The sequence below is a fragment of the Schistocerca americana genome, chromosome 1 (genome assembly GCF_021461395.2).
Source record: "Schistocerca americana isolate TAMUIC-IGC-003095 chromosome 1, iqSchAmer2.1, whole genome shotgun sequence".
Lineage (NCBI taxonomy): Eukaryota > Metazoa > Arthropoda > Insecta > Orthoptera > Acrididae > Schistocerca > Schistocerca americana.
The window spans coordinates 175140512-175166347 of NC_060119.1; the positions used below are offsets into that span (position 1 = coordinate 175140512).

Here is a 25836-nt window from a genome sequence, read left to right on the forward strand (position 1 = left end):
GAAATCCGACGACACGACCCACCAAGGTGGATCAAGGAAGGTCCGACTTACACTCGCAAATTCCGGGTGGAAATGCTGACCAGTCATACAGTACGTCACATATACCACCCTCTACGGACTCGCGGCTAAGCTGAGTAATAACAGTATCAGTTTAGAAGCGAGGGGATCTTGCAATCTCTATCTGCTCTTCGCGCCAGTATCAATGACAACACAGTGGGAACCGGTCGAAGCAACTGTCTTTAGGTATGACTGTCTTTTATCATCACATAGATATTTACATGGTAGTTTTTGAAGATTCCGTAATGATTATGTGTTTAGTCTGTTTATATAGAAATACTCATGTGGCTCTATCGTAAAAACAAGAAAAATAAAAAGACATTATCAGCCAGTAATTAAATCTCCATGGGTAGCCTGTCATTTTGCTCCGAAGCCATTACGGCTTTAGCCTCTTCATGTTGTTTTTCGCAAATAGTAAAAGCTAACGTTCGTGAGTTTCTGCGCTCTTATTTAAACTGGATTGGATGGTGACCGGATATAAGCTTCAGCTTTGTGTATACAGTACTTTGTGTTTCTTCTCAGTAACACTTCATTTGTGCATGCACATGCTCACCGTGCACGCTGCCTTAACGCGCGCCGCCAGGTACAGGTCGGTCAATTGATCTAAACTTGTCTACGTTTGATCTAAAATGTGTTAATGTGTGTTCAGCTATTTGTGCGCAAAAGAGTACTAGCGATTAAAACAACTGCAGGTGATATATGGTGTATATAGATGCGGTGCTGAGCTCACCGTTAAGCATCTTACCTCTTCCCAACTCATCGTCTTGGGTTGCCTTTGGGGGCGGGATGCATTCCACGACGTTGGTTGCGTGAAAGCAAATCTTGCTGTCCTTTGGCAGAGTTTCGAACTCGCAGACACACTTTTTCTGTAAGCATTTGCAATCTCCACCTGCGGACAAGACAATGTGTTACTTGTCTTTGATAGTCGCAAAATTTCACCGACAAAGATGACTAAATATCTCTGTGGTGTGGATCTACGAGAGACTACTTACAAATTACACGTACATGCCATGTTACAATATTGCATAGTTACCTAAACGGCACCAAGACGGGACACTAAAAGTATAGAAAGAAGGATGTCATGAATGATGTGATTCTCTATCAATTGACATGTGTCTACTTACTGTATATTTTATAGGATTTGTACAGTCATCTTCTAGAGCCCAGGAGGCAATTATGAATAAGCCTATACTTAAAACCAGTTTTAACTCAAGAATCTAGTGATATACTTCAGTCCACTACCTATTGCTCTCATAGGTACTGTGAATACATAATTAGACTAATTGTAGTATGCATGGAATCATTTAACGAGCCATTCTTCTCTGCTCAGTACATACACTTGAGGTTTTGGTAGACTATAACACGTGATGGCACCACAAAGTATAATCATCAAGCTGCATGGAGGCAATACAAGGTCAGCAGTATAACAAGTTGCACAATAAGTAAGAGACCACAGCATGATATAGACTGAAGCTGGGAGGCTCATGAAGCTGGGAGGCTCATGTCGAGGCAGATAGTCATACAGGAAAATGTAGACAGCAATGATGTTGGTGGCGCTAGTTTTAAGTCGGAAGGCATTGCCAGTGTTGCAGACCCATGCTGGAGCAAATGGTGGAGCCTTTGATGTCGATTCCGACATCTGCAGCTAGCCAGGCTTAGCTCAGTCCATCGCATAACATCTGTGGTATGTCACCCCTGTTGCTGCACGTGTGGCCAGTGGAGCATGTGGGTATGGAGATGGTGAAAGATAATGGTAACTGTTGGCTTACCACACTCCTCCCCTCCTGGGTCAGGAAAGGAGGGCAACGACCTCACTACACTCAGCCTCTCGCTGAGTAGAGAAGAATTTGTGCGACCTCCATCTCCTCTGCAGCTCCTCCTGGTGGCTCTGGCTCCAGGAGCCCCCAGTTTCTGTGCACTCTGATGTAAAGCTAGAAGTGGCCTGGCGTGAGGTGGCTGTGCTAAGCAGGCTGTAGTGGGAACACAGGTGAGATAGTGTCATGACCACATCTGGGCTCCAGAGAAGCAGCTGCTCCTCTAGTGCACCCTGTAAGGCTGTCCATGGCTCAGGTAACTTTCCTAGGGCAGGAAGCCAGTGGCTCTCCACCTGTGACTGCTGGAACAACTACGACCTAGTCACTTGAGGGGTGGGGGGGGGGGGGCACATGGATGGAGTGGGCTCAAGGATGAGTTCTTCTTCTGACGAAGGAGAAAATGGTGTGCAGTGGAAGGAATGGGGATAAAGAGATTGGGGATTCAATTGCGTAACTGAAGCTCCTCTGATGTCGAATGATAATCCAAGCTCCAGTACTAAGCATAAGAATCTGTCGCCCCTGTTGCTGACAAATGGTCACTGGGAACCACAGATCTTGTTGACCAAAGCGCCAAGCCCGCACCTGTGTGCCCAGCTGGAACTTCGGAGAGAAGTGAGGAACCAGGGGGCTGCATACGGTTAGCAGTAAATACAGGAAAGAATGGGGTTGACACCCATGTAAGAGCTTTTCCAGATTGTCACCAAACGGCGCTGCCCAACATGAACTTAAAAGAAAAAAAAAACAAAAAAAAACGTCAGGATGTCTCCATGGACGCCTCTTGGACATACATCTTCATTATCTGTTTGAATGTCCGAACGAACCTCTCTGCTTCTCCATTCGATTGGGGATAAAAAGGAGATGAAGAGATTTCTTTACTCCATTCCTAACGCAGAAATTTTCAAAGGCCCTCGCCAAAATTCTGGATCACTGTATGTCATTAATGTATGTGGCAGCCCCTCAGTGATGAAAATTTTCGACAGCGCTGTCACTATGTATTCTGCCTCGATGGTATGGCAGTTAACAATATATTGGAACCTGTAGAAAGCGGCAATGTTGATGAGACACGTATATTCAGTACTGGGCCAGCACAATCGAGGTGCATTCGTTGCCAAGGTTTGCTGGGTGCTGGCTAAGATGAAAGAACCAGCCTCACGGGTGCCTGCTTTTCTGCCCATTTAGTGCATTGATGGACGAGGTTCTCTGTCTTGATCGATGCCTGACCCGTAAGCATGGCGCCTGGCGTGCGGCTTGGTGCTGGAAGTGCCTTGACGCCCCTGATGCAGCAAGTATAAGATCTATGTCGAAGTGACGGTGGAGTCACACCACGTGGTGTAGTGTGGTCAGTTATTAGAAGGATCATCCCATCGACCAAAGGCAAACAGTGCCACAGCCCATTGTAATGCTGAAGAGGAGTAGATCGTTGCTTGGCCCATCGCTCCAGCCACCCTCTGAAGATGAAGATGCAAACTTGTATGAGAACGGCTTGTGCCTCTGTTCCGGCGGTGATGTGGGCTCACTTATTGGGAAAATTTCCCATCACTTGTTGCAACTTGTCCAAGTAGAAGCAAAGAATTTCCTCTTGATCGAACTTATAATCTGGTCCCAGGGGTAGGAGGGAATGAGCATCTGTATATGGTTGCTGGACGTGCTTCTGAAGTGGATATCATACGTATATCTTCTGAAGAATAGTGCCCAGAGGAAGAGGCTAAGGCAGTACGATCTGGAACATGAGTTATCGAGTTGTACAATGAGATCAGCCTTCTTTGGTCCATTACCAGGTGGAACTTGGTGTCATAAAGGAAGACATGAAATCTGAGAGTATTTCATTTGTGCAGAAGTAAGCGTGAGCGATGGAGCTCTCTTAAACCTCAGTCTCTCAGTGAGCATGGACGGCCCCCACTCCATGCTCCAATACATCTGTCACCAAAACTGTCTACTTCTCGGCTTGGAACGCCGCTAAACAAGTTGTTGAGAGCAGACACTGTTTAAATTCCCAGAAAACCGTTTCCCATGTGGCCTGCCACGTGAAAACCACACCCTTCAAACACAAGTGATGTAACTGATCCACTATCTGAGAGGCCACTAGAATGAATTTTCCGTAATACGTAGTTTTTCCAAAAAAAAGCCTGTAGTTGCTTGAGGTTCATTGGCTGAGGCGTGGATATTATCGCTTTGACGTGTTTATATGTACATTGGTAATAGATTTTGTGGTAAGGACGATGAGACCAAACTGCTGAGGTCATCGCTCCCTAGCACTACTTAATCTAACTTAAACTAACTTACGCTAAGGACAACACACACACCCATGCCCGAGGAGGACTCGAACCTCCGACGGGGAGAGCTGCGCGAACCGTGACAAGACGTCTAAGCCGCACGGCTACCCCGCTTGGCCGGGCTTGGTAATACAACGTAATGAGAAAAAAACGTAGCTAAATGCTCCACTAGAGAGTGAAAAATACAGGCGGGGGCGCATGGCAATCCTCTTGTTTGTGGCTGGTGGTGTACTGCATATTTCTAGATTTCCGGAAAGCATTTGACACGGTGGGCCATTACAGACTGCTAACGAAGCTACGAGCATATGAAATATATTCAGTGATATGTGAGTGACTGGAAGACTTCTTAAATAATAGAACACAATATGTTGTTCTCGACGGAATCGTGAGGAGTACCCCAGAGAAATGTGATAGGACCTCTGTTGTTCTGTATATAAGTAAAATTTGTCGAACAGGGTGGGCAGCAATCTGCGGTTGTTTGCTGATGATGCCATGCTGTACGGTATGGTGTCGAAATTGAGTGACTGTAGGAAGATACAAAAAGACTTAGACAAAATTTCCAGTTGGTGTGAGGAATGGCAGCTAGCCATAAATGTGAAAAATGGAAGTTAATGCGGATGAGTAGGAAGAACAATCCTAAATAGTTCGGATACACTATTAGTAATATCCTGCTTGACACAGTTCAGTCGTTTAAATATCTGGGCATAACGTTGCAAAGCGATGTGAGGTGGAACGAGCATTTGAGAACTGTGGTAGGGAAGGCGACTGGCCCACTTCCATTTATTGGGAAAAGTTTAGGAAAGATTGGTTCCCCTGTAAAAGAGACCGTATATAGGACACTGGTTTGACCTGTTCTTGAGAAATGCTCGAGTCTTTGGGAGCCATACGAGGTCGGATTGAAGGAAGACATCGAAGCAATTCAGAGGCGGGATTCTAGCTTTATTACCGGTAAGTTCGAAAAACACGTAACTGTTTGGGAAATGCTTCGGATACTCAAATGGGAATCCATAGAGGGAAAACGTTCTTTTCAATAGATATAATTTAGAGAACCTGCATTATGAGATCATAATTTACGGTGAATAGATAACTGATGGTTTCTTTGGCTGATACTGGATAACGCCACATACTAAAATTTTCTGTAGTGTTGAATGCCTGGGAATTAGTTTGAGCTTTCAGCGACAGCAGGGGCGGTGATGGTTATGTGTTCCTGTGTTAGTGGCCATCGGGAGAAGGGAGGTTAGGAATGACACCGTGTCGGTCGTGTTCGACTAAGAGGGATGTTTTACTGCTCTAAATGGAAAAGAGTGTGGGCAGCGGCGGTCTCCCAGTGGCAAGGCTGGTGGGCGGGTACAGACACATTTCTGCCGCTAAAGAAATCGGTAAAAACAGCCACTTGTTGGCAGCCAGTAGTGGGGAACGATAGCATCTTACAAGAGACGGAGGCTTACTTTTAGCAGAAAAGAATGTGTGGGTGTCACGAACAGCAGACAGAAGTTGACCCCTCATAGATCTTCTCATGGGAGACAGCAAACCACGTTTCTCCCAAAAAAGCAGATAAGTAAATTTTATTGGCGAGGTCCTTAATCGTAGGAGGAGTTACAGAATGTTCTGGAACAGTGTTCTACACGGAGTACAAATTGTAGGCAATTGGCTGGCAGATTTATGACCGTATAATGGGAGGCACTGTTAGGTGCGAGGAGTCGTTGCAGAGTGCACACTCAGATGCTGTGAGCCATGCTGGAAACCAGGGTATAGTGTGAAAAGGGGACTTTCCTGCGGGTTTTGATGGAGACTAAGACACTTTGCTGGCAAGATGTCAGTGAAGAGCCTCGCTGTTAGAATTTGCAAATTTCGACACTATGAGTGAGTTAAGTCGTTTCTCTGTAAGGAGAGTGATGATTCTTTGCTTTCCTGTGACGTCAGGGCTATACTGAAGTGCTTCCTTGCGAACCAGTACTCGAATTTCTGTTTCTGGCTTACTAGCAAATAGAAATCTTCAGTCGTATGCTGTATCGTACTGATGTATTTTCTGCTGTTGGATTTTGCGGACAGTATATTAGGTCCAATGTGTAGACAGAATTTGTAGGTACGCAACGTACATCCTCTGCAAGGCTACCAACAGCACTGGGCAGGCTGACGCTGCAGTAAGACATCTCCCAGCACTGTAGTCAGTCATTTATGCACCCCAGCTTGGCAGATAGGGAAACCATAACAGTAAATGTGTTGAGTCCCGTTTGCTTGATCTCTGAGCTCTCTTACTGTCAGTGCCAGTCAGGGCGGAGGTCTGTTTGTCGGTTCTACTGAGTTTCACCCAACCTAGCGTCTCCATTTACACTACTGGCCATTAAAATTGCTACACCAAGAAGAAATGCAGATGATAAAAGGGTATTCATTGGACAAATATATTATGCTAGAACTGACATGTGATTACATTTTCACGCAATTTAGGTGCATAGATACTGAGAAACCAGTACCCAGAACAACCACATCTGGCCGTAATAACGGCCTTCATACGCCTGGGTATTGAGTCAGAGCTTGGATGGCGTGTACAGGTACAGCTGTTCAAGCCGCTTCAACACTATACCACAGTTCATCAAGAGTAGTGACTGGCGTATTGTGACGAGCAAGTTGCTCGGCCACCATTGACCGGACGTTTTCAATTGGTGAGATATCTGGAGAATTTGCTGGCCAGGGCAGCAGTCGAACATTTTCTGTATCCAGAAAGGCCCGTACAAGACCTGCAAAATGCGGTCGTGCATTATCCTGCTGAAATGTAGGGTTTTTCTGGGATCGGATGAAGGGGAGAGCCACGGGTCGTAACACATCTGAAATGTAACGTCCACTGTTCAAAGTGCCGTCAATGTGAACAAGAGGTGACCGAGACGTGTAAACAATGGCACCCCATGCCATCATGCCGGGTGATACGCCAGTATCGAGATGACGAATACACGCTTCCAATGTGCGTTCACCGCGATGTCGATGTCGCCAAACACGGATGCCTCTATCATGATGCTGTAAACAGAATCTGGATTCATCCGAAAAAATGACGTTTTGCCATTCGTACACCCAGATTCGTCGTTGAGTACACCATCGCAGGCGCTCCTGTCTGTGATGCAGCGTCAAGGGTCTCCGAGTTGATAGTCCATGCTGTTGCAAACGTCGTCCAACTGTTCGTGTAGATGGACGTTGTCTTGCAAACGTCCCCATCTGTTGACTCAGGGATCAAGACGTGGCTGCACGATCCGTTACAACCATGCGGTTAAGATGCCTGTCATCTCGACTGCTAGTGATACGAGGCCGTTGTGATCCAGCACGGCGTTCCGTATTACCCTCCTGAACCCAACGATTCCATATTCTGCTAACGGTCATTGGATCTCGACCAACGCGAGCAGCTATGTCGCGATACGATAAACCGCAATCGTGATAGGCTACAATCCGACCTTCATCAAAGTCGGAAACATGATGGTACGCATTTCGCCTCCTTACATGAGGTATCACAACAACGTTTCACCAGGGCAACGCCGGTCAACTGCTGTTTGTGTATGAGAACTCGGTTGGAAACTTTCCTCATGTCAGCACGTTGTAGGTGCACCAACCACGTGTGAATTCGCTGAAAAGCTAATCATTTGCATATCACAGCGTCTTCTTCTTTTAATGGCCAGTAGTGTAACAAATGGTGGTGCAATTTTGAGAAAGTCATAGACGTTCTCCGAATCTCAAATCTAGATTAAGAGCAGGATTTAACATTGTGTACCGATTTTATACTTTGGCAGTTTTCTGTTGATTGAAAATAAATAATTTTGACGGTATCTAGTTGTATTCATTCTAGCAGGATGTCTATTCAACATCGTCGATCTCCTAATTATGCTAAAGTATAAAATCATCTCGACTAGACATCTCATCTGAAATATTCCTGCAGGAGTAGGTTGTGAATGGCAGGGCTGTTTAATCCATTTATAGGTCTGATGTTTCCGTTGCGGATTCTACATTAGGTAACCACAGATATACATGCCGTATGTGCGGTAGAACACACATGGGTTTGCAGGAGACACTCGTGACCGTGGTCCAGGGTAGTTCACAAACAAGAACTTCCGCGAGAAGTAGGGACTTATACCATCAGCACATACGTTTTTTGCAGACTTAGTTAGTGGGAGGACTGACCATGAACTCTGTAAGTTAGGCTTTAATTGCCTATTTGGAAAGTAAGGAACGATAGGTCGCGAAATGGAAACCACAGTGGAAATCAAAACTGTTTTATTTGCAACAGTTAGCTACAACTTCCAGCTACTTATCTCCATAGTCGCCGATCCGACTTAGACGTTTGTCATAGCGTTGTACCAACGTTTGAATACCCTCATTATAGAAGGCAATCGCTAGCGCTTTCCGCCAATTCTCTACGCTGGCCTACAGCTTGTTGTCTGTGCCAAAATGTTGTCTTCATAGCCAGCGGTTCATGTGAGCAGAGATGAAACTCAGAGTGAGACAATTACAGGCTTTATTGCGGGTAATAAAACATTTCCAATTGAAAACGATGCAGGAGTATCTTCATTGCCCGTGCAGAAGGCTGCTGAGAATCGTCTTGAAAAAGAAATACAGTATTAGGAATGTGCTACTTGACACGCTCGGGTCGATTAAATACATAGGCGTAACGTTTAAGAGCGATATGAAACGAAACGAGCCAATAAGAACTATAGTGGAGAATCGAATGGTTGACTTCGGTTTGTTGGGAGAGTTTCAGGAAAGTGTGGTTCAGGAAAGTGTGGTAAAGGAGACCGAATGTAGAACGCTAGTGCGAGCCCTTCTCAAGTACTGCTGGAGTGTTTGGGAACCGCACTATGTCGGATTAAAGGAAGACATGGAATCAATTCAGAGACAGGCTGCTAGATTTGTTAGCGGTAAGTTCAATCAAGTATCACGGAGATGCTTCGTGAACTCAAATTTGAATCCATGGAGGGAAGGCAACTCCCGTTTCTAGGAACATTACTGAGATAATTTAGAGAGCCAGCATCTATGGGCTTCTACAGAACGATTTTAGTGCCATCAACGTACATATCGCGTAATGACCACGAAGATAAGATAAAGGAAACCAGGTTTCATATGCGGCATACAGACAGTCATTTTTCCCTATCCGTATTTGGGAGTGGGAAAGGAAACGAAATGACTAGTAGTGGTATGGTGGCTTTTGGAGTACGCATGCACACGTGGATGTAAATAAAATAAACATCCGAACATGTACTTTCCTATAAATAAGCTGAAAATTACAATAGATCCATTGGTCTGCCTTTTTAAAAGAGGAGAAAATCATATTTTAATCACATTGATCTTTACAAGTGGTTAAAAGACATTATAAGAATAAGCAATGTCTTGGGGATTTCCGGAGAGGTTAATACTTCTGGCCTTCTTTCAAAAATTGAGTAGGAAATTAAAATTCATAAAACAAAACAAGAAGTTTAATCATCTGCTGCAGTAATGTTGGAGGGACAAAGATAAAAACAAAAAATAATGAAAAGTTAAAAAAAAGCATTTAAAAATATCTGTGCACCACCTGCATAGCCAGCCGCAATGCTGTATAAAATATGAAAGGATATTCATGTTACAAATCGGTTGGCGGAACATCCCCGACGGTGGGAGAACCCATGGCTAAAATATGTCGTCAGAAACAGCACACTGACGTCAAGGGGAAGTTCTTAATATATCTTAGATTTGTAATGTTTGTATATTCGATGTTTGTATAAAAACCAACAACATTCTGGAATATTGTCATCGACGGACAACCTGCTCAGGCGTTATTCGATGCAAAGGCTTCCTTTTTCCTTTTTTTTTTTTTTTTTTTTTTTTTGCATTTGGTGTTTACCATCGATACGTAATGAAGACTATCTTCCGCGATACGAATGCGATTTTGCTGAAAGTGCAAATGGGAAATGCCCAACCGAGAGAAACTTGTACTGCGAGAACGCTTATCAATCAGAGAACACAGCCATTCGAATTTGATGTTTCAACAGAATACTGTTCAAAATGGTTTAAATGGCTCTGAGCACTATGGGACTTAACATCTGAGGTCATCAGTCCCCTAGAACTTAGAACTACTTAAACCTAACTAACCTAAGGACATCACACACAGCCATGCCCGAGGCAGGATTCGAACCTGCGACCGTAGCGGTCGCGTGGTTCCAGACTGAAGCATCTAGAACCGCTCGGCCACCACGGCCGGCAACAGAATACTGTCAGAATATTATTGTCGGATGGACCTTGCAGGCATTACAAACAGTCATAGAGCGTGGAAGATCAGAGCTCCAAACCACGTCTTCACCATACTCTGCAACCCACCTAGTGGTGGGTACCAGGTGATCAAAAAGTCAGTATAAGTTTGATAACTGAATAAATCACGGAATAATGTAGATAGAGAGGTGCAAATTGACACACATGCTTGGAATGACATGGTGTTATATTAGAACCAAAAAATACAAAAGTTCAAAAAATGTCAGACAGATGGCGCTTCATCTGATCAGAATAGCAATAATTAGCATAACAAAGTAAGACCAAGCAAAGATGATGTTCTTTACAGGAAATGTTCAATATGTCCATCATCATTCCTCAACAATAGCTGTAGTCGAGGAATGTTGTGAACAGCACTGTAAAGCACGTTCGGAGTTATGGTGAGGCATTGGCGTCGGATGTTGTCTTTCAGCATCCTTAGAGATGTCGGTTGATCACGATACACTTGTGACATCAGGTAACACCAAAGCCAATAGTCGCACGGACTGTCTGGGGACCTGGGAGACCAAGCATGACGAAAGTGGCGGCTGAGCACACGATCATCACCAAACGACGCGCGCAAGAGATCTTCCACGCGTCTAGCAACATGTGGTGGAGCGCCATCCTGCATAAACATCGTACGTTCCAGCAGGTGTTTATCAGCCAGGCTGGGGACGATGCGATTCTGTAACATATCGGCGTACCTCTCACCCGTCACGGTAGCAGTTACAAAACCAGAATCACGCATTTCCTCGAAGAAAAACGGCCCGATAATGGTAGATGTGGTAAATCCAGCCCATGCCGTGACTTTCTCGTCGTGCAATGGAATTTCCAAGACAATTATAGGATTTTCGGTAGCCCAAATTCTGCAGTTGTGGACGCTGACAGATCCTCGGAGCGTGAAATGAGCTTCGTCGGTCCACAACACGTTACTCAACCAATCGTCATCTTCCACCATCTTTTGAAACGCCCACACCGCAAATGCTCTCCGCTTCACGAAATCGCCACGTAACAGTTCATGATGCCGATGGATTTTGTACGGATAGCGTCGGAGGGTACGCCTCAGTGCCAACCAAACAGTAGTGTATGCAATGCCGGTGCGACGTGCGACTGAACGAGCGCTGACTTCCCCGTGCACAGACGAACCCGCTACAGTCTCCATTTCTTCCTGAACTGTCTCAGCAGCATTTCGCCTTGTGCTCGGTCGGTCACTACGGGATCTATCGTCCAAACAACCCGTGGCTTCGAACTTCGAAATCATTCTCGCCACAGCTGCATTTGTCAACGGACCTTTACCCGTTCGAATCCCTTTCCTATGGTGATAGGATCGTAACGCTGAACTGGCACATTCCCCATTCTGATAATACAGCTTCATTAAAAGCGCCTTTTCAGGTAACAACATGCTGCGACTACTGGCGCATCTGATTCTCTCTCTTATTACAGCTCCTTTTATACACTATTGTCATGCGTAGTCACTGACATTTTGCTGGCCAGCGCCATCTGTCGGACATTTTGTGAACTTTGTTTTTTTGGTTATAATAAAACCCCACGTCATTCCAAGCATGTGTGTCAATTTTTACCTCTCTATCTACATTATTCCGTGGTTTATTAAGTTTTCAAATTTATACTGACTTTTTGATCACCCTGTACTTTCGTACCACTAACTGAGATCTCCGACCCTGTTCCACTCGCGAGTAGCGCGTGGGAACAATGACTGTCGGTTAGCCTCCGTATTGGCTATAATTTCTCGAGTTTTTTCACCGTGGTCATTACGTGAGGCGTATGTGGGGGAGGTAAAATGTCGTCCGACTCTTCTCGGAAAGTAGTTTCTCGAAATTTCAATAGTAAATCTCTCCATGATGCACAACGCCTCTCGTGCAATGTCTGTCAGTGGAGTTAGTTGAGCATCACCGTGACGATCCCGTGACGAAACGCGCCGCTCTTCGTTGGATCTCCTCTACCAGCCGTACCTGGTAGGGAACCCAGATGGGCCAACAGTACTCAAGAATCGGTCGAACAAGCTCCTCATAAGCCACTTCCTTTTTGGATGACTTACATTTTCTTAAAATTCTTCCTATGAATCTGAGTCTTGCATCTACTTCTCACACTATTTGTTTCATGTGGTCGTTACACTTAATGTCGCTCTGGATAGTTAATCCTAGATATTTTACGGTAGATGCTGTTTCCAGCGGTTTCTCATCAATAGTGTAGTTGTACAGTAGTAGATTTCTTTTCCTATGTATGCGAAATATTTTACATTTGTTTATATTCCGGGTCAACTGCCAGAGCCTGCACCATCCGTCAGTTCTTTGGAGGCTATTCTGCAGATCATTAATTTCTTCTGGTATTTATGCTCTGTTACAAACAACCGCATGATCTTCAAACAGCCTTAAGACGATCCGACACTTTCTACTAGATCATTTATATATACTGTAAACAGTAACGGTCCTATCAAAATTCCTCGGAATACTCTGGATGTTACCGTTACATCTTTCGATTTTGTTCCGTTCAGACCGACGTGTTGACTTCTATCTGCGTGGAAATCTAGAATCCAGTCGCAAATCTGCTCCGATACTCGATACGCTCATTTTTTTCGCTAAGGTTTGTCAAATCCCTTGCTGAAGTCAAAGAACACGACATCAACCCAAGGTCTATAATTGTGTGCATCCATCCTACGGCCCTTCTTAAAAAAGTGAATGACCGGCGCGTTACAGTCGCTGGGTACCCTTTGTTACTTAAGCGATCTACGATAAATTACTACAAGAAGGGTAGCATGTTCTTTCACAAAATCCTTGTAGAACCTTAAAGATATCTCATCTGGTCCTGACGCCTTTCCACCACTAATCGATTGTAGTTGTTTTCTATTCCGGTATCGGTTATTTCAATATCTGCCTGTTCGACGTTCGTATGACGATTGAAAGGAGGGACCGTGTTACGATCTTCCGTGGTGAAACAATTTCGGAAGACGGAATTCAGTACTGTATTTCTGCATCTCTCTGTTATCTTCGGTTTCGGTGCCAGTATGGTCACTGAGTGAAAGAATAGACGATTTTGACTCACTGGTTTTACGTATAACGGAAACCTCTTAGGGTCTTTACTCAAATCGGTTGACAAAGCTTTACTTTAAAAGTCATTGAACGCTTCTCTCATTTGTTTCCTTACGCCGATTTTCGCTTCGGTCACCTTTTGTTTGTCAGCCAGGTTTTTAATTCTCTTGAATCTGAAATGAAATTCTCTTTGTTTACGTAGTAGTTTCCTAACACGAGTATTAAACCATGGTGGTTCTTTCCCATCCCTTAAGACATTACCCGGAACGTACTTGTCTAGCGCATATTGCACGATGCCTTTAAATTACTTCCATTTATTCTCCACATGTTCGTCCTCATCACCGAATATTTGATGCTGACTGCTCAGATACTCTGATATTTTTAATTCTGTCACTCTTGCTGAGCAATATTATGTTCCTGCTTTTTTGTCACAGATGCTACTGCAGCCCTATGGTCACTGATACCTTCCTGCACGTTAACTGACTAGATATGTTCAGGTCCGTTTGTTGTCAGGATGTCTGAGACGTTACCCTCACGAGTTGTTCCTCTAACTATCTGTTCAAGGTAATTTTGGACAAGACGTCTAGACAAATGCCACGCGAATCCCTGTCTCTGGCACTAGTATTGACAGCATGACACTCCCAGTCTATACCTGGCGAGTTGAAGCCACCCATTATTAGCACGGCACGTTCAGGAAAATTACTAACGATATTCTCCCACTTGCCTGAAGCGCTCTACCACTAGTGCTCCTGACCCGGGTGGTCTGTAAAAGCATCCGATTACTATTTTTCACCGACCTTTGATACTTAACTTCAACAAGGTGAATTCACAGTGGGAATCCGTGATAATCTCGCTACATCTTAGCGAATTCTTAACGCCAATAAACACGCCGCCACTATTGGCGCCTTAACCTATTCCAATATTCCAATATGAACATACTGATTCTGGTATCATTCCTTGGATGCTCCCGCAGTCTACTGAAATCGTATTAAACGTTTACATCTCTGATCTCCGAGGACGAACATTCTCTGAAGATATTGCGGCTAATTTATCACGCAAAACGTCTTTCATCCCAAAGCAGGATTTTTCTAACATAAAAAAGCCCCATGTGCACGCCACGCGTTCTCCGCTACCCTAGTAACCGCTTCATCTGTGTAGTGCATGCCTGACCGATTAAGTGGAACACTACAACTCTGCACCAGATAGCGGAGGTCGAGAAATTCGCATCTGATACCGTCGCAGAGTCTTCTGAGCCTCTAGTTTAGACCTTCCACTCTGCTCCAAGCCAGAGGATCGCGATCAGCCTTCGGTACGATGCTACAAACAGACAGGTTAGCCTGCACCCCGCGTGTTATGCTGGTTTCGTTCACCAGGTCAGTATCCATCTAACGGGACCGAGGATAGCTTCAGAGCCAACGTGGCAGGCGTCATTCATGCCGACATGTGCCACTATATGCAGTCGGTTGCACCCAGTGCGCTCGACAGCTGCCGACAAGACCTCCTCCACACCACGGACGAGACCTCCCTTTAAAATACACTCCTGGAAATTGAAATATGAACACCGTGAATTCATTGTCCCAGGAAGGGGAAACTTTATTGACACATTCCTGGGGTCAGATACATCACATGATCACACTGACAGAACCACAGGCACATAGACACAGGCAACAGAGCATGCACAATGTCGGCACTAGTACAGTGTATATCCACCTTTCGCAGCAATGCAGGCTGCTATTCTCCCATGGAGACGATCGTAGAGATGCTGGATGTAGTCCTGTGGAACGGCTTGCCATGCCATTTCCACCTGGCGCCTCAGTTGGACCAGCGTTCGTGCTGGACGTGCAGACCGCGTGAGACGACGCTTCATCCAGTCCCAAACATGCTCAATGTGGGACAGATCCGGAGATCTTGCTGGCCAGGGTAGTTGACTTACACCTTCTAGAGCACGTTGGGTGGCACGGGATACATGCGGACGTGCATTGTCCTGTTGGAACAGCAAGTTCCCTTGCCGGTCTAGGAATGGTAGAAAGATGGGTTCGATGACGGTTTGGATGTACCGTGCACTATTTAGTGTCCCCTCGACGATCACCAGTGGTGTACAGCCAGTGTAGGAGATCGCTCCCCACACCATGATGCCGGGTGTTGGCCCTGTGTGCCTCGGTCGTATGCAGTCCTGATTGTGGCGCTCACCTGCACGGCGCCAAACACGCATACGACCATCATTGGCACCAAGGCAGAAGCGACTCTCATCGCTGAAGACGACACGTCTCCATTCGTCCCTCCATTCACGCCTGTCGCGACACCACTGGAGGTGGGCTGCACGATGTTGGGGCGTGAGCGGAAGACGGCCTAACGGTGTGCGGGACCGTAGCCCAGCTTCATGGAGACGGTTGCGAATGGTCCTCGCCGATACCCCAGGAGCAACAGTGTCCCTAATTTGCTGGGAAGTGGCGGTGCGGTCCCCTACGGCACTGCGTAGGATCCTACGGTCTTGGCGTGCATCCGTGCGTCGCTGCGGCCCGGTCCCAGGTCGACGGGCACGTGCACCTTCCGCCGACCACTGGCGACAACATCGATGTACTGTGGAGACCTCACGCCCCACGTGTTGAGCAATTCGGCGGTACGTCCACCCGGCCTCCCGCATGCCCACTATATGCCCTCGCTCAAAGTCCGTCAACTGCACATACGGTTCACGTCCACGCTGTCGCGGCATGCTACCAGTGTTAAAGACTGCGATGGAGCTCCGTATGCCACGGCAAACTGGCTGACACTGACGGCGGCGGTGCACAAATGCTGCGCAGCTAGAGCCATTCGACGGCCAACACCGCGGTTCCTGGTGTGTCCGCTGTGCCGTGCGTATGATCATTGCTTGTACAGCCCTCTCGCAGTGTCCGGAGCAAGTATGGTGGGTCTGACACACCGGAGTCAATGTGTTCTTTTTTCCATTTCCAGGAGTGTATATGCTTTGTACCAGCACGATATTTAAACTTAATGGCATGACGTGGAGTTTCTGGAGGTAGGAAAACTACAGTAGGAATCCGCCTTGCACGGCGATATATACCACGATTCACGCAAGAACGGTAACTTAGAATAATTTGCTAGCCCTGAACCTACACATTATAGTTCAATTCTTGGCAGCAGCACGTGAAAGAAAACAAAAACTAAACTAATTTACTCTTTATCAGACAAATGCTGCTGCCGCCGTCCCTGATTTTGCGTCCGCTCGGCTCGGCGTCTGCTGTCACACAGACTGAGGAGGTTATTCCCACAAGAACAAATAATTCAAATGGCTCTGAGCACTATGAGACTTAACATCTGAGGTCATCAGTCCCCTAGACTTAAAACTACTTAAACCTAACTAACCTAAGGACATCACACACATGCACGCCCGAGGCAGGATTCGAACGTGCGACCGTAGCAGCAGCGTGGCTCCGGACTGAAGCGCCTAGAACCACAAGAACACATAACAAAGATTCCTCAAGGCGGTTATTTGCCATTTAAGACACTTTTATCACACCATCAACGAGACGAATCCCAGTCGTCATTCGAGATAGTCAGTTTGCGTAGCTTTTAAGACACAAGGGAATTATAGGCATTAGCTGCGAGAGGGCACTGATTGAAATCAATGGGAAAAGTTGAAAATTTGTGGCAGATCGAGATTCGAACCCAGATCTCCTCCTTACTGAAGAGAAGCTCTGATCACTAAGCCATCCTACACAGTGGTCACTGCAACTACACGGGAAGACCTAGCGCGCCTCCCGTCAAACCAAAATTCTCAACTTATCCACACATTAATAATGTAGTGCCCCTTGCCTAATATGCTCAGTACTCGCGACATTTCGTCGATTCCTGTAGGAGTTCGAGCCTGGTGTAAATCTACTCTGAAGAGATCACTGGCATTTTAAACTTAATTATATGTCCAGTATATGTGGTGTCCGTTCTTCCAGACACGTCAGAAAAAATAGACGCCATTTTTGATCCAGCAGCCATGATGAATTAATACATAAACAAATTACAGGCGATGGCTGCGTGTGGACATTGATTGAAATCCGTTCGGAAAGTTTAAAATTATGCCAGACCAGGATTTGAACCCGCGTCTCCTGCTTATTAGGTAGCTGCACACCTGGTTCTAACGCTTATGGGAATCAGCAAAATGGCCCGAGTAATGGGGATAACTGGCAAGGGTCAGTGAATCAATAGTGTTTGGATAAGTTGAGAATATGGGTTGCCAGAGCATCTGCCTAGGAAGCGGGAAACTCGAGTTCGAATTCCAGTCCAGCACAAATTTTCAACTTCCCCCGTTGATTTCAATCAATGCCCGCTCACAGCCCATGTCCGTAATTCCTTTGTGTCTTAGTTCATAATGTCTGCTGGGTCAAAAATGGTGGTCTTCCTTTCGGACATGTCTGAAAGAACAGACGCCCCATGTATATGTGTATAGATTGTCGATTGAAACAAGCTATTCAGGGCCGCAAAAGAAATGTATATCCCAGTGACGATCATTAGCAGTGTATGATATGAACGAGAACTTTGTATTACTAATTGTCACGAGCAACCTAGCTAAACTGTAATGGTGTGTATGCGTGTATGCGTGTGTGTGCACACACACGCGTCGCAACCACTACAGACACTATATGGGAGGACGTTACTCCCGAATTACCACTAAGAACTGGCCCGGAGGAAAAAAGAAAAAAAAATCTTGTGCCAGTGATAGCCACTGTCAGTTTTTCAACGTTTTAAATTGCGGTTTGGAGAAAATAGGCCAAGCATCTCATAGTAGCTAATTGTATTAGCATTGGAGATCATACATCCCAGCACTCATGTAGAGAGTTGCCAGGTGAACAACGGATTTTCCAGGAGGAAGTAGAGAAGTTGCTGCAACATAACGTCATTGAACTTTCAGAGAGTCGCTGGCCTTCTCTCTTGTGGTCTTTTGAGGAAGTGCGGTACATGGCGTTTGTGCGTAGACGACTGACAGCTAAAAGAAATGAAGGAAGTTTAAGGTTTAAAATTTCCTGAACGATGAGGTCATTAGAGACGGATAACAAGCTCGGGCTGTTTCATGGATGGGGAACAAAATAAGCTAGGCGATTTTAACGGAAAAATCCAGGCATTTGCTTTGAGCGATTTAGGGAAATCACAGAAAATCTAAATCTGAATGTCCGGAAGAGGATTTCAACCCTCGTTCTCCTGAAAGCAAGCCAAGTGTGCTAATTACTATGCCAACTTGCGCAATGCTGACCACTGAACAAAATCACGAAGAAATATGTCTATCCATTGTGAATGATGTTTGATTTGTGGGGCGCTCAACTGCGCGGGCATCAGCGCCCATACGGAGTCCAAATTTTTACGCATTCCAACTTTTTTTACACAGTCCAATCTAGCCACTGTCACGAATGACATTGATGATAAACTCTCAGAAACAATTTGTTGCTGCAAAATCTCTTAGATCCGTCGGTGTATCTCCATGAGGACACACAAAAATCAGTATTTTTGTTTTTAGTAGTACCATTTTAACCAAATAATCTAGTGTCTAACCACTGCTGTCCCAATAAAATCGATCATTACCGGGAACAGGAAAATCCTGTACCTTAGACTGTATAGATGCTTCACATCCTTTCGGCACTTGGTTCAAATGGCTCTGAGCACCATGGGACTTCTGAGGTCATCAATCCCCTACAACTTAGAACTACTTAAACCTAACTAACCTAAGGACATCACACACATCCATGCCCGAGGCAGGATTCGAACTTGCGACCGTAGCTGTCACGCGGTTCCAGACTGTAGCGCCTAGAACCGCTCGGCTACATCGACCAGCCTTTCGGAACTCCGAAAGTTAGAATGTCTGCATTCTGTTTACTCTTTATAACTCTAATTCCGTCTTCACTGAAAGAGCACATTGTTCATTGTTCCTGTTTTGAACCGCAATCGCACCTGAATTTCCAGAGCCACACGGTTCAGTTTTACTTTCACCACCAAAATACGAGTCTAGTCGTGGTATTTTCTGTAAAAGTTTACCATCCCCCTCATCCTTTTTTCTTCAGCTTTCTTTCAGTACGCAGCACCACTTAACCTAGATCTTCGATCCATACACTACCGTGAGCTGAAGAAAAATAAAATTTGCGACGTGGCGTGTAACCTCCCCCCTCACTTATCGACCTTAAAGACAGTGAAAAATTAAACCGCGTGTACCTAATGGAAATTTGGGAAAAGCAATCGTCACCGAAGTTAATCTATCGGTAAAGAGGGAGGAAAGGGTTACATCTAAATGGAAGGAAAAATGCAAGTGAAACTGGTGGAAATTAATTTTGAAATAGGGATAAAGTTAATAAAGAAAGTAAATGTGCGGCCGTTACGTTAACAATTAACTAGCGGTAATTAGATATTTGAGATTTGGGGGAAATCACGGTCGCCAGTCCTAAGGACAATTACTATAGTAACTGAAAAAGCAAGGTAATTACACATATAATTAGCACTAGAAGCGTGGCAACTGAAGGTTGACACGTGTAGTGTGAAAACTGAAAGTTTGTCAGAAGTAATAAATCTCGCTACACTTAATTTAGCAAAAGAATTAATGAAACCGGAAAATCGAAAGTTAATTTAGTGACTGAAGTTAATAGTGAGCTTTCTTTCTGAAGCACATCGAAAGACAGTTAGTCTTGCACTACCTCAACAATCATTTCAAAAGCTACTTGAATCTACGCAATTTAGAAATAAGAGAATTAACTGTGAACTTGAATTAAATGATTCTGAACTATTAACAATAGTAAAATTTAGTACGTACCAAGCTGAGCTGCAGTCACAGGTAAGCTAAAATACGGTAACAAAACTCGCACTCTCAATTTGTGCTTGTGTAATCTAACTATTGTAGCCAGCTAATGCTTAAATGGAACTTTGAAATTAAAGCAGTGAAATGGAATTATGCTGGCGTTTGAATTTCAACGACACTCGGGTTCATTTCGGAAAAGGAAGGGACCCTGCTTGGCAATGCAATTGGGACAATGAGCAACAAAGGTTCATGCTAAGTTGCTGTAATTTTGCGAGGCAAATGGAACAATTTGAAAAGCTGAGGTCTGCCATACAGTTCTGAAACTTTACGTGCTTTTAGTCTTCCTTGTTGGTTGATTCAAGGTTTGAAGCCGTCGATCGAGGAGGTGGCGACAGTCACTCATTGTCGGCCGTCGCTGTTGCAGAAGCTGGATGTTGGCGCGCCTTCTTCTCGACACGGTCACCAGGCGAAACGGGCTCTTGATGTGCGCCAGCTAATGCTTCCCGTCCGCGACACCATGTCAGAAACTATCATCGCGAGTCGAGCGCAATTACATGCTGCCAAACCCCGAAAGCGCGGCAACTCGCGGGAGCGTCACACAACACACCTGCTCCTCTCGCTACTCCAGCCAGACTCCGACAGCTCTGCCCGCGCTCCACGCGGCAGAGTTAACACTACCAAAGATCCTACACACTTTGATTCTCCACACGACCCATCGATGTAATCGTTCGATAGCAGTTTTCCCTAGGCAAGACCCAGCGTAAAAATACAAATAATATTTACGAAACAAACCAATTATACATCGACATAAGTGCATAAATATATATATATATCCAAACAGTAAAGCAATTACAATATATAAAGAGACAGAAATGTCATATCTTGAGGTAACAAAACAAGGAGAAAAATAATAGTACAATAGATGGAAATAGGAGGATATGCATTTCCGGCGTTACAAGCGTTTGAAAGTGAACATACAGTAGACGCCCGATTATCCGCCGAATGTGGAGGAAGGTCAAGCAGACCGACAAAAAAAAAGAGACTATGCCTGCGTTTTATAAATTCCATCTTCCGACCTCAGCAGTACTATTAGAAATATCCTTTATTTATGCCGAAACCGAATTTTATTAATATTTTCCGATTTAGGTTACAACTACAAAATGTTTTTTTTTCCCATTTGTCACTCATTTCGGACTCTTCAATTAAAACACAAAGGACGACACAAAATAACAGTATAGCAACACAAGCACTTTGGCCTTGTGATACGCAACTGAAGAAACAGGGAACGCAGCGCTTCACAGAGAGGTGCTCTCTGCGTTTGCGCACTGTTGTTTGTGAACGCTTCTAACAAGGGAACCTCCCCATCGCAGCCCCCTCAGATTTAGTTATAAGTTAGCACAGTGGATAGGCCTTGAAAAACTGAACACAGATCAATTGAGAAAACAGGAAGAAGTTGTGTGGAACTGTGAAAAAATGAGCAAAATATACAAACTGAGTAGTTCATGGGAAGATAGGCAACATCTAGGACACTGGGAACGGAGGAGCGCCGTGGTCTGGTGGTAAAGTGAGCAGTTGCGGAACGGAAGGTCCTTGGTTCAAATCTTCCATCGAGTGAAAGTTTAATTTTTTATTTTCAGTTTATGTGACAAACTCTTATGTTTTCATCACTTTTTTGGGAGTGATTAGAGTGATTATCACATCCACAAGAAAACCTAAATCGGGCAAGGTAGAAGAATCTTTTTACCCATTCGCCAAGTGTACAAGTTAGGTGGGTCGACAACATATTCCTGTCATGTGACGCACATGCCCTCACCAGTGTCGTATAGAATATATCAGATGTGTTTTCCTGTGGAGGAATCGGTTGACATATGACCTTGCGATCAAATTTTTTCGGTTCCGATTGGAGAGGCACGTCCTTTCGTCTACTAATCGCACGGTTTTGCGATGCGGTCGCAAAACACAGACACTAAACTTATTACAGTGAACAGAGACGTCAATGAACGAACGGACAGATAATAACTATGCAAAAATAAAGAAAGTAAAATTTTCACTCGCGGGAAGACTTGAACCAAGGACCTCCTCTTCAGCAGCTGCTCACACTACCACGGGACCACAGCACTCCCCAGCTCACGTTGTCCTTGATGTTGCCTATGTGGCCCATGGACTACTCAGTTTGTATATTTTGCTTATTTTTTCGCAGTTCCGCACAACTTCTTCCTGTTTTCTCAGTTGATCTGTGTTCAGTTTATCAAGGCCTATCCACTGTGCCAAGTTATAACTAAATCTGAGGGGGGTGCGATGTGGAGGCTCCCTTGTAGGTACCTTTTTTGAAAAGTGGCTCCCGTAATTTCTTCGGTATTATAATTGTGACTCCAGATGTATTACAATCACAGAAGATTTACAAAATATTCTGAAATATCATTCTGCATTGTAGTCGGCGCCTGCTTGCTAAACCTTTGGAAAAGTACAGTACGTATATAAATTAGTTCTCATTTTACTACTGAGAAGTATTATTTTGGTATTGGATACTCCGGAGGTCGGATAGTCACGAGTCGGATAGTCGAGAACCCTCTGTACTTTCACTATATCAAGAACCAACTACTCTATGACTACTGAGTACTCGAATTACATACCTTAATTTTAGGTTGAGAATTATGTGAAACGTTGTATTCTGAATGACGGCAACATATCCACGAGTGGATGAAGAAGCAAAAAAACACGCCACACGCAAGATCTCGTAGGATACGTGATTACGTGGATAGTTAATCAGTGTCAAACAGAAAGCGGGCTACTCGTGTGCTCAGACCGCTCGCTGCGTTCGGCTGTGGTCACACAGAACGGGGGGCAGAAAGCAGTGATTCAGTCATCGAATGGTGCTCTTTGGATTGTGAACCTGATATTTTCTTGGTAGTAATAATTCATAGATTAAGTAAACCAACGTGAGTAGCCAGTTGGTTGTCGCTTTCCCCAGTGATACCATAGATTCTAAAAGAATGTTATCTATGCCCTCTGCAAGTGTTCCAAAGAAGTCAGCTGCTGTCCAGTGACCGCGAGTAGCAGTTCTCACGACGATCAACCTTACTGTTGCCTTTATTTGCACTCGCTTCGAGGAAACGTAGGAAGTGGAAATATGAAGTGAACACTTAAGGACAAAAGGATAGGAATTTCACCGTCTTTGCAAGGACTGTGTTCTAGGGAAGACTGTTTCTTCAATTAGTTTCTAATGTCTCACGATTAATTCGAAGCGTTACACAATCCATTTAACCAACATCTCAAAAACTGAAACGAACTAGAGAAAGGCCATAAGTTCAGAACAAAGACTTGTCAATTTGTTTGAGGAAAGCACATTACTTACGATGTTAATTGATTCTTCTGTCGCTGCTTGGTACAACGTTATCTATGATAGAACATTATTTATCGTGCAAACCATTTACTTTATTGTATTGCTTACTTTAACTCCATATTTTCTAAAATAGTAATAATCATAATATATGGAACAACATAAATAAGATATAAACTGAAAAATATTTTTAACCCTGTGTACAAACCAGTGTGAGCTGTATGTCAATCGTCAATCTTCTACGTTGAAACAAACTTCTGCCATCACCCTACATTTCTTTGGCGCTAGAAAAGTCATTGAAAGATTCCCCCCTGTTCCAAAATTGCAATGGTGTCTTCATTTTGTGACGGTATCAGCACTACATTGTTACATCACTGATCACTGAGTTCGGTGATGCAGGTACTGAGGGGGAGGGGGGGGGGTAGATGTAGTGGTGTTTCATTGTTTAATATTGCAAGTTCAGTCTCCACAAATATTGTGCCAGTTGCATTTTTAAATGACTTTGTGTTCGGGTTGCGAATATATTGAACGAGTGGGCGTAACTCAAAATAAGTTACCGAGCTCGCGTTTCTCTCTCCTGTTACTGTCATTGGTGTTGATAATTTCACTGGGTCTACGTCTTTCATTTAGTTCTTTTCATTTTGTATTTTTTGCCGGATGAACTGGCCTTACGATTTCTATTATGCTTGTTTCTTTCGATTCCTCTCGTCAGGAAATGGTTTCTCCAACATTAGCTGATGTACGACGTGGCAACAGAGTATCAGGAAGAACTTTCAAATACCTGCCCATGGACAAACGTGATAATTCTTGGTTTAACCTGTGCCTCCCTTCACGAATTTTAGGTATTTGCTGTTGGAGTCTCGTAGATTCTTCCGGTTTGCTCCAACAGCTTCACCTGTCAGCCCAACCATATGAAAATTATTTTCTTTCATACGATGCATTTACACTAAAGCGTCCAAGAAACTGGTATAGGCGTGCGCATTCAAATACAGAGATGTATTAACAGGCAGAATACGGTTCTGCGGTCAGCGACGGTTATATAAGACTAGTGTCTGGCGTAGTTGTTAGATCGGTTACTGCTGCTATAATGGCAGGTTATGGAGATTTAAGTGAGTTTGAACGTGGTATTATCGTCAGTGCACGAGCGATGGGATACAGCATCTCCGTGGTAGCAATAAAATGGGGATTTTCCGGTACGACCATCTTACGAGTGTTCCGTGAATATCAGGAATCCGGTGAAACATCAGATCTCTGACATCGCGGCAGCCGGAAAAAGATCCTGCAAGAACGGGACGAACAACGACTGAAGAGATTCGTTCAACATGACAGAAGGGGAACCCTTCCAAAAATACCTGCATATTTCAATGCTGGGCCATCAACAAGTGTCAGCGCGTGAAAAATTCAACGAAACATAATCGATATGGGCTTTCTGAACCGAAGGCCCACTCGTGTACCTTCGATGAGTGCACGACACATAGCTGTACGCCTCGCCTGTGCCCGTCAACACCAACATTGGACTGTTAATGACTGGAAACATGTTGCCTGGTCGGACGAGTCTCGTTTCAAATTGCATCGAGCGGAGAACGTGTACGGGTATGGAGACAATGTCACGAATCCATGGACCCCGCATGTCAGCAGGCTCTGTAACAGTATGGGGCTTGTGCAGTTGGAGTGATACGGACCTCTGACACGTCCAAATACGACTCTGACATGTCACTGGTACGTTAGGATCCTGTCTGATCACCTGCATCCATTCATGTCCATTGTGCATTCCGACGGACTTGGACGATGCCAGCAGGACCATGAGACATGCCACACGTCCATAATTGCTACAGAGTGGCTTCTTGAACATTATTCTGAGTTTAAATACTTTCGCTGGTCACCAAACTCCCCAAATATGAACATTATTGAGCATGTCTAGGATGGCTTGCAACGTGCTGTTCACAAGAGATCTCCACCCGCTCGTACTCTTACGGATTTATGGACAGCCCTGCGGGATTCATGATGTCAGTTCCCTCCAGCACTACTTCACACATTAGTAGAGTCCATTCCACGTCCTGTTGCGGTACTTCTGCGTGCTCGCGGGGCCTCTTCACGGTATTAGGCAGGTGTATCAATTTCTTCAGCTCTTCAGTATATTACTAACAAATAATACATTGCGTTTCACTTATTTGCCCTCTTGTAATTCACACCACACCATCGCCTTTTAATTAACCATGGGTAGGTCAACTGCCACCAGCTTAGTCAAATATGTGTGGATCAAGAACCGTACAATGCTTTA

The 25836-nt window shown here is 44.7% G+C and overlaps 1 protein-coding gene across 1 annotated transcript in view; it reads right to left on the reverse strand.

The window, feature by feature from the left end:
• LOC124613431 overlaps positions 1–25836 on the reverse strand; it is a 215021-nt gene that overhangs the window by 17106 nt on the left and 172079 nt on the right. Inside the window, exon 7 of the mRNA XM_047142169.1 lies at positions 803–946. Within this exon, the coding sequence (XP_046998125.1) occupies positions 803–946 (144 nt within the window). The remainder of the gene's footprint in view (positions 1–802; positions 947–25836) is intronic.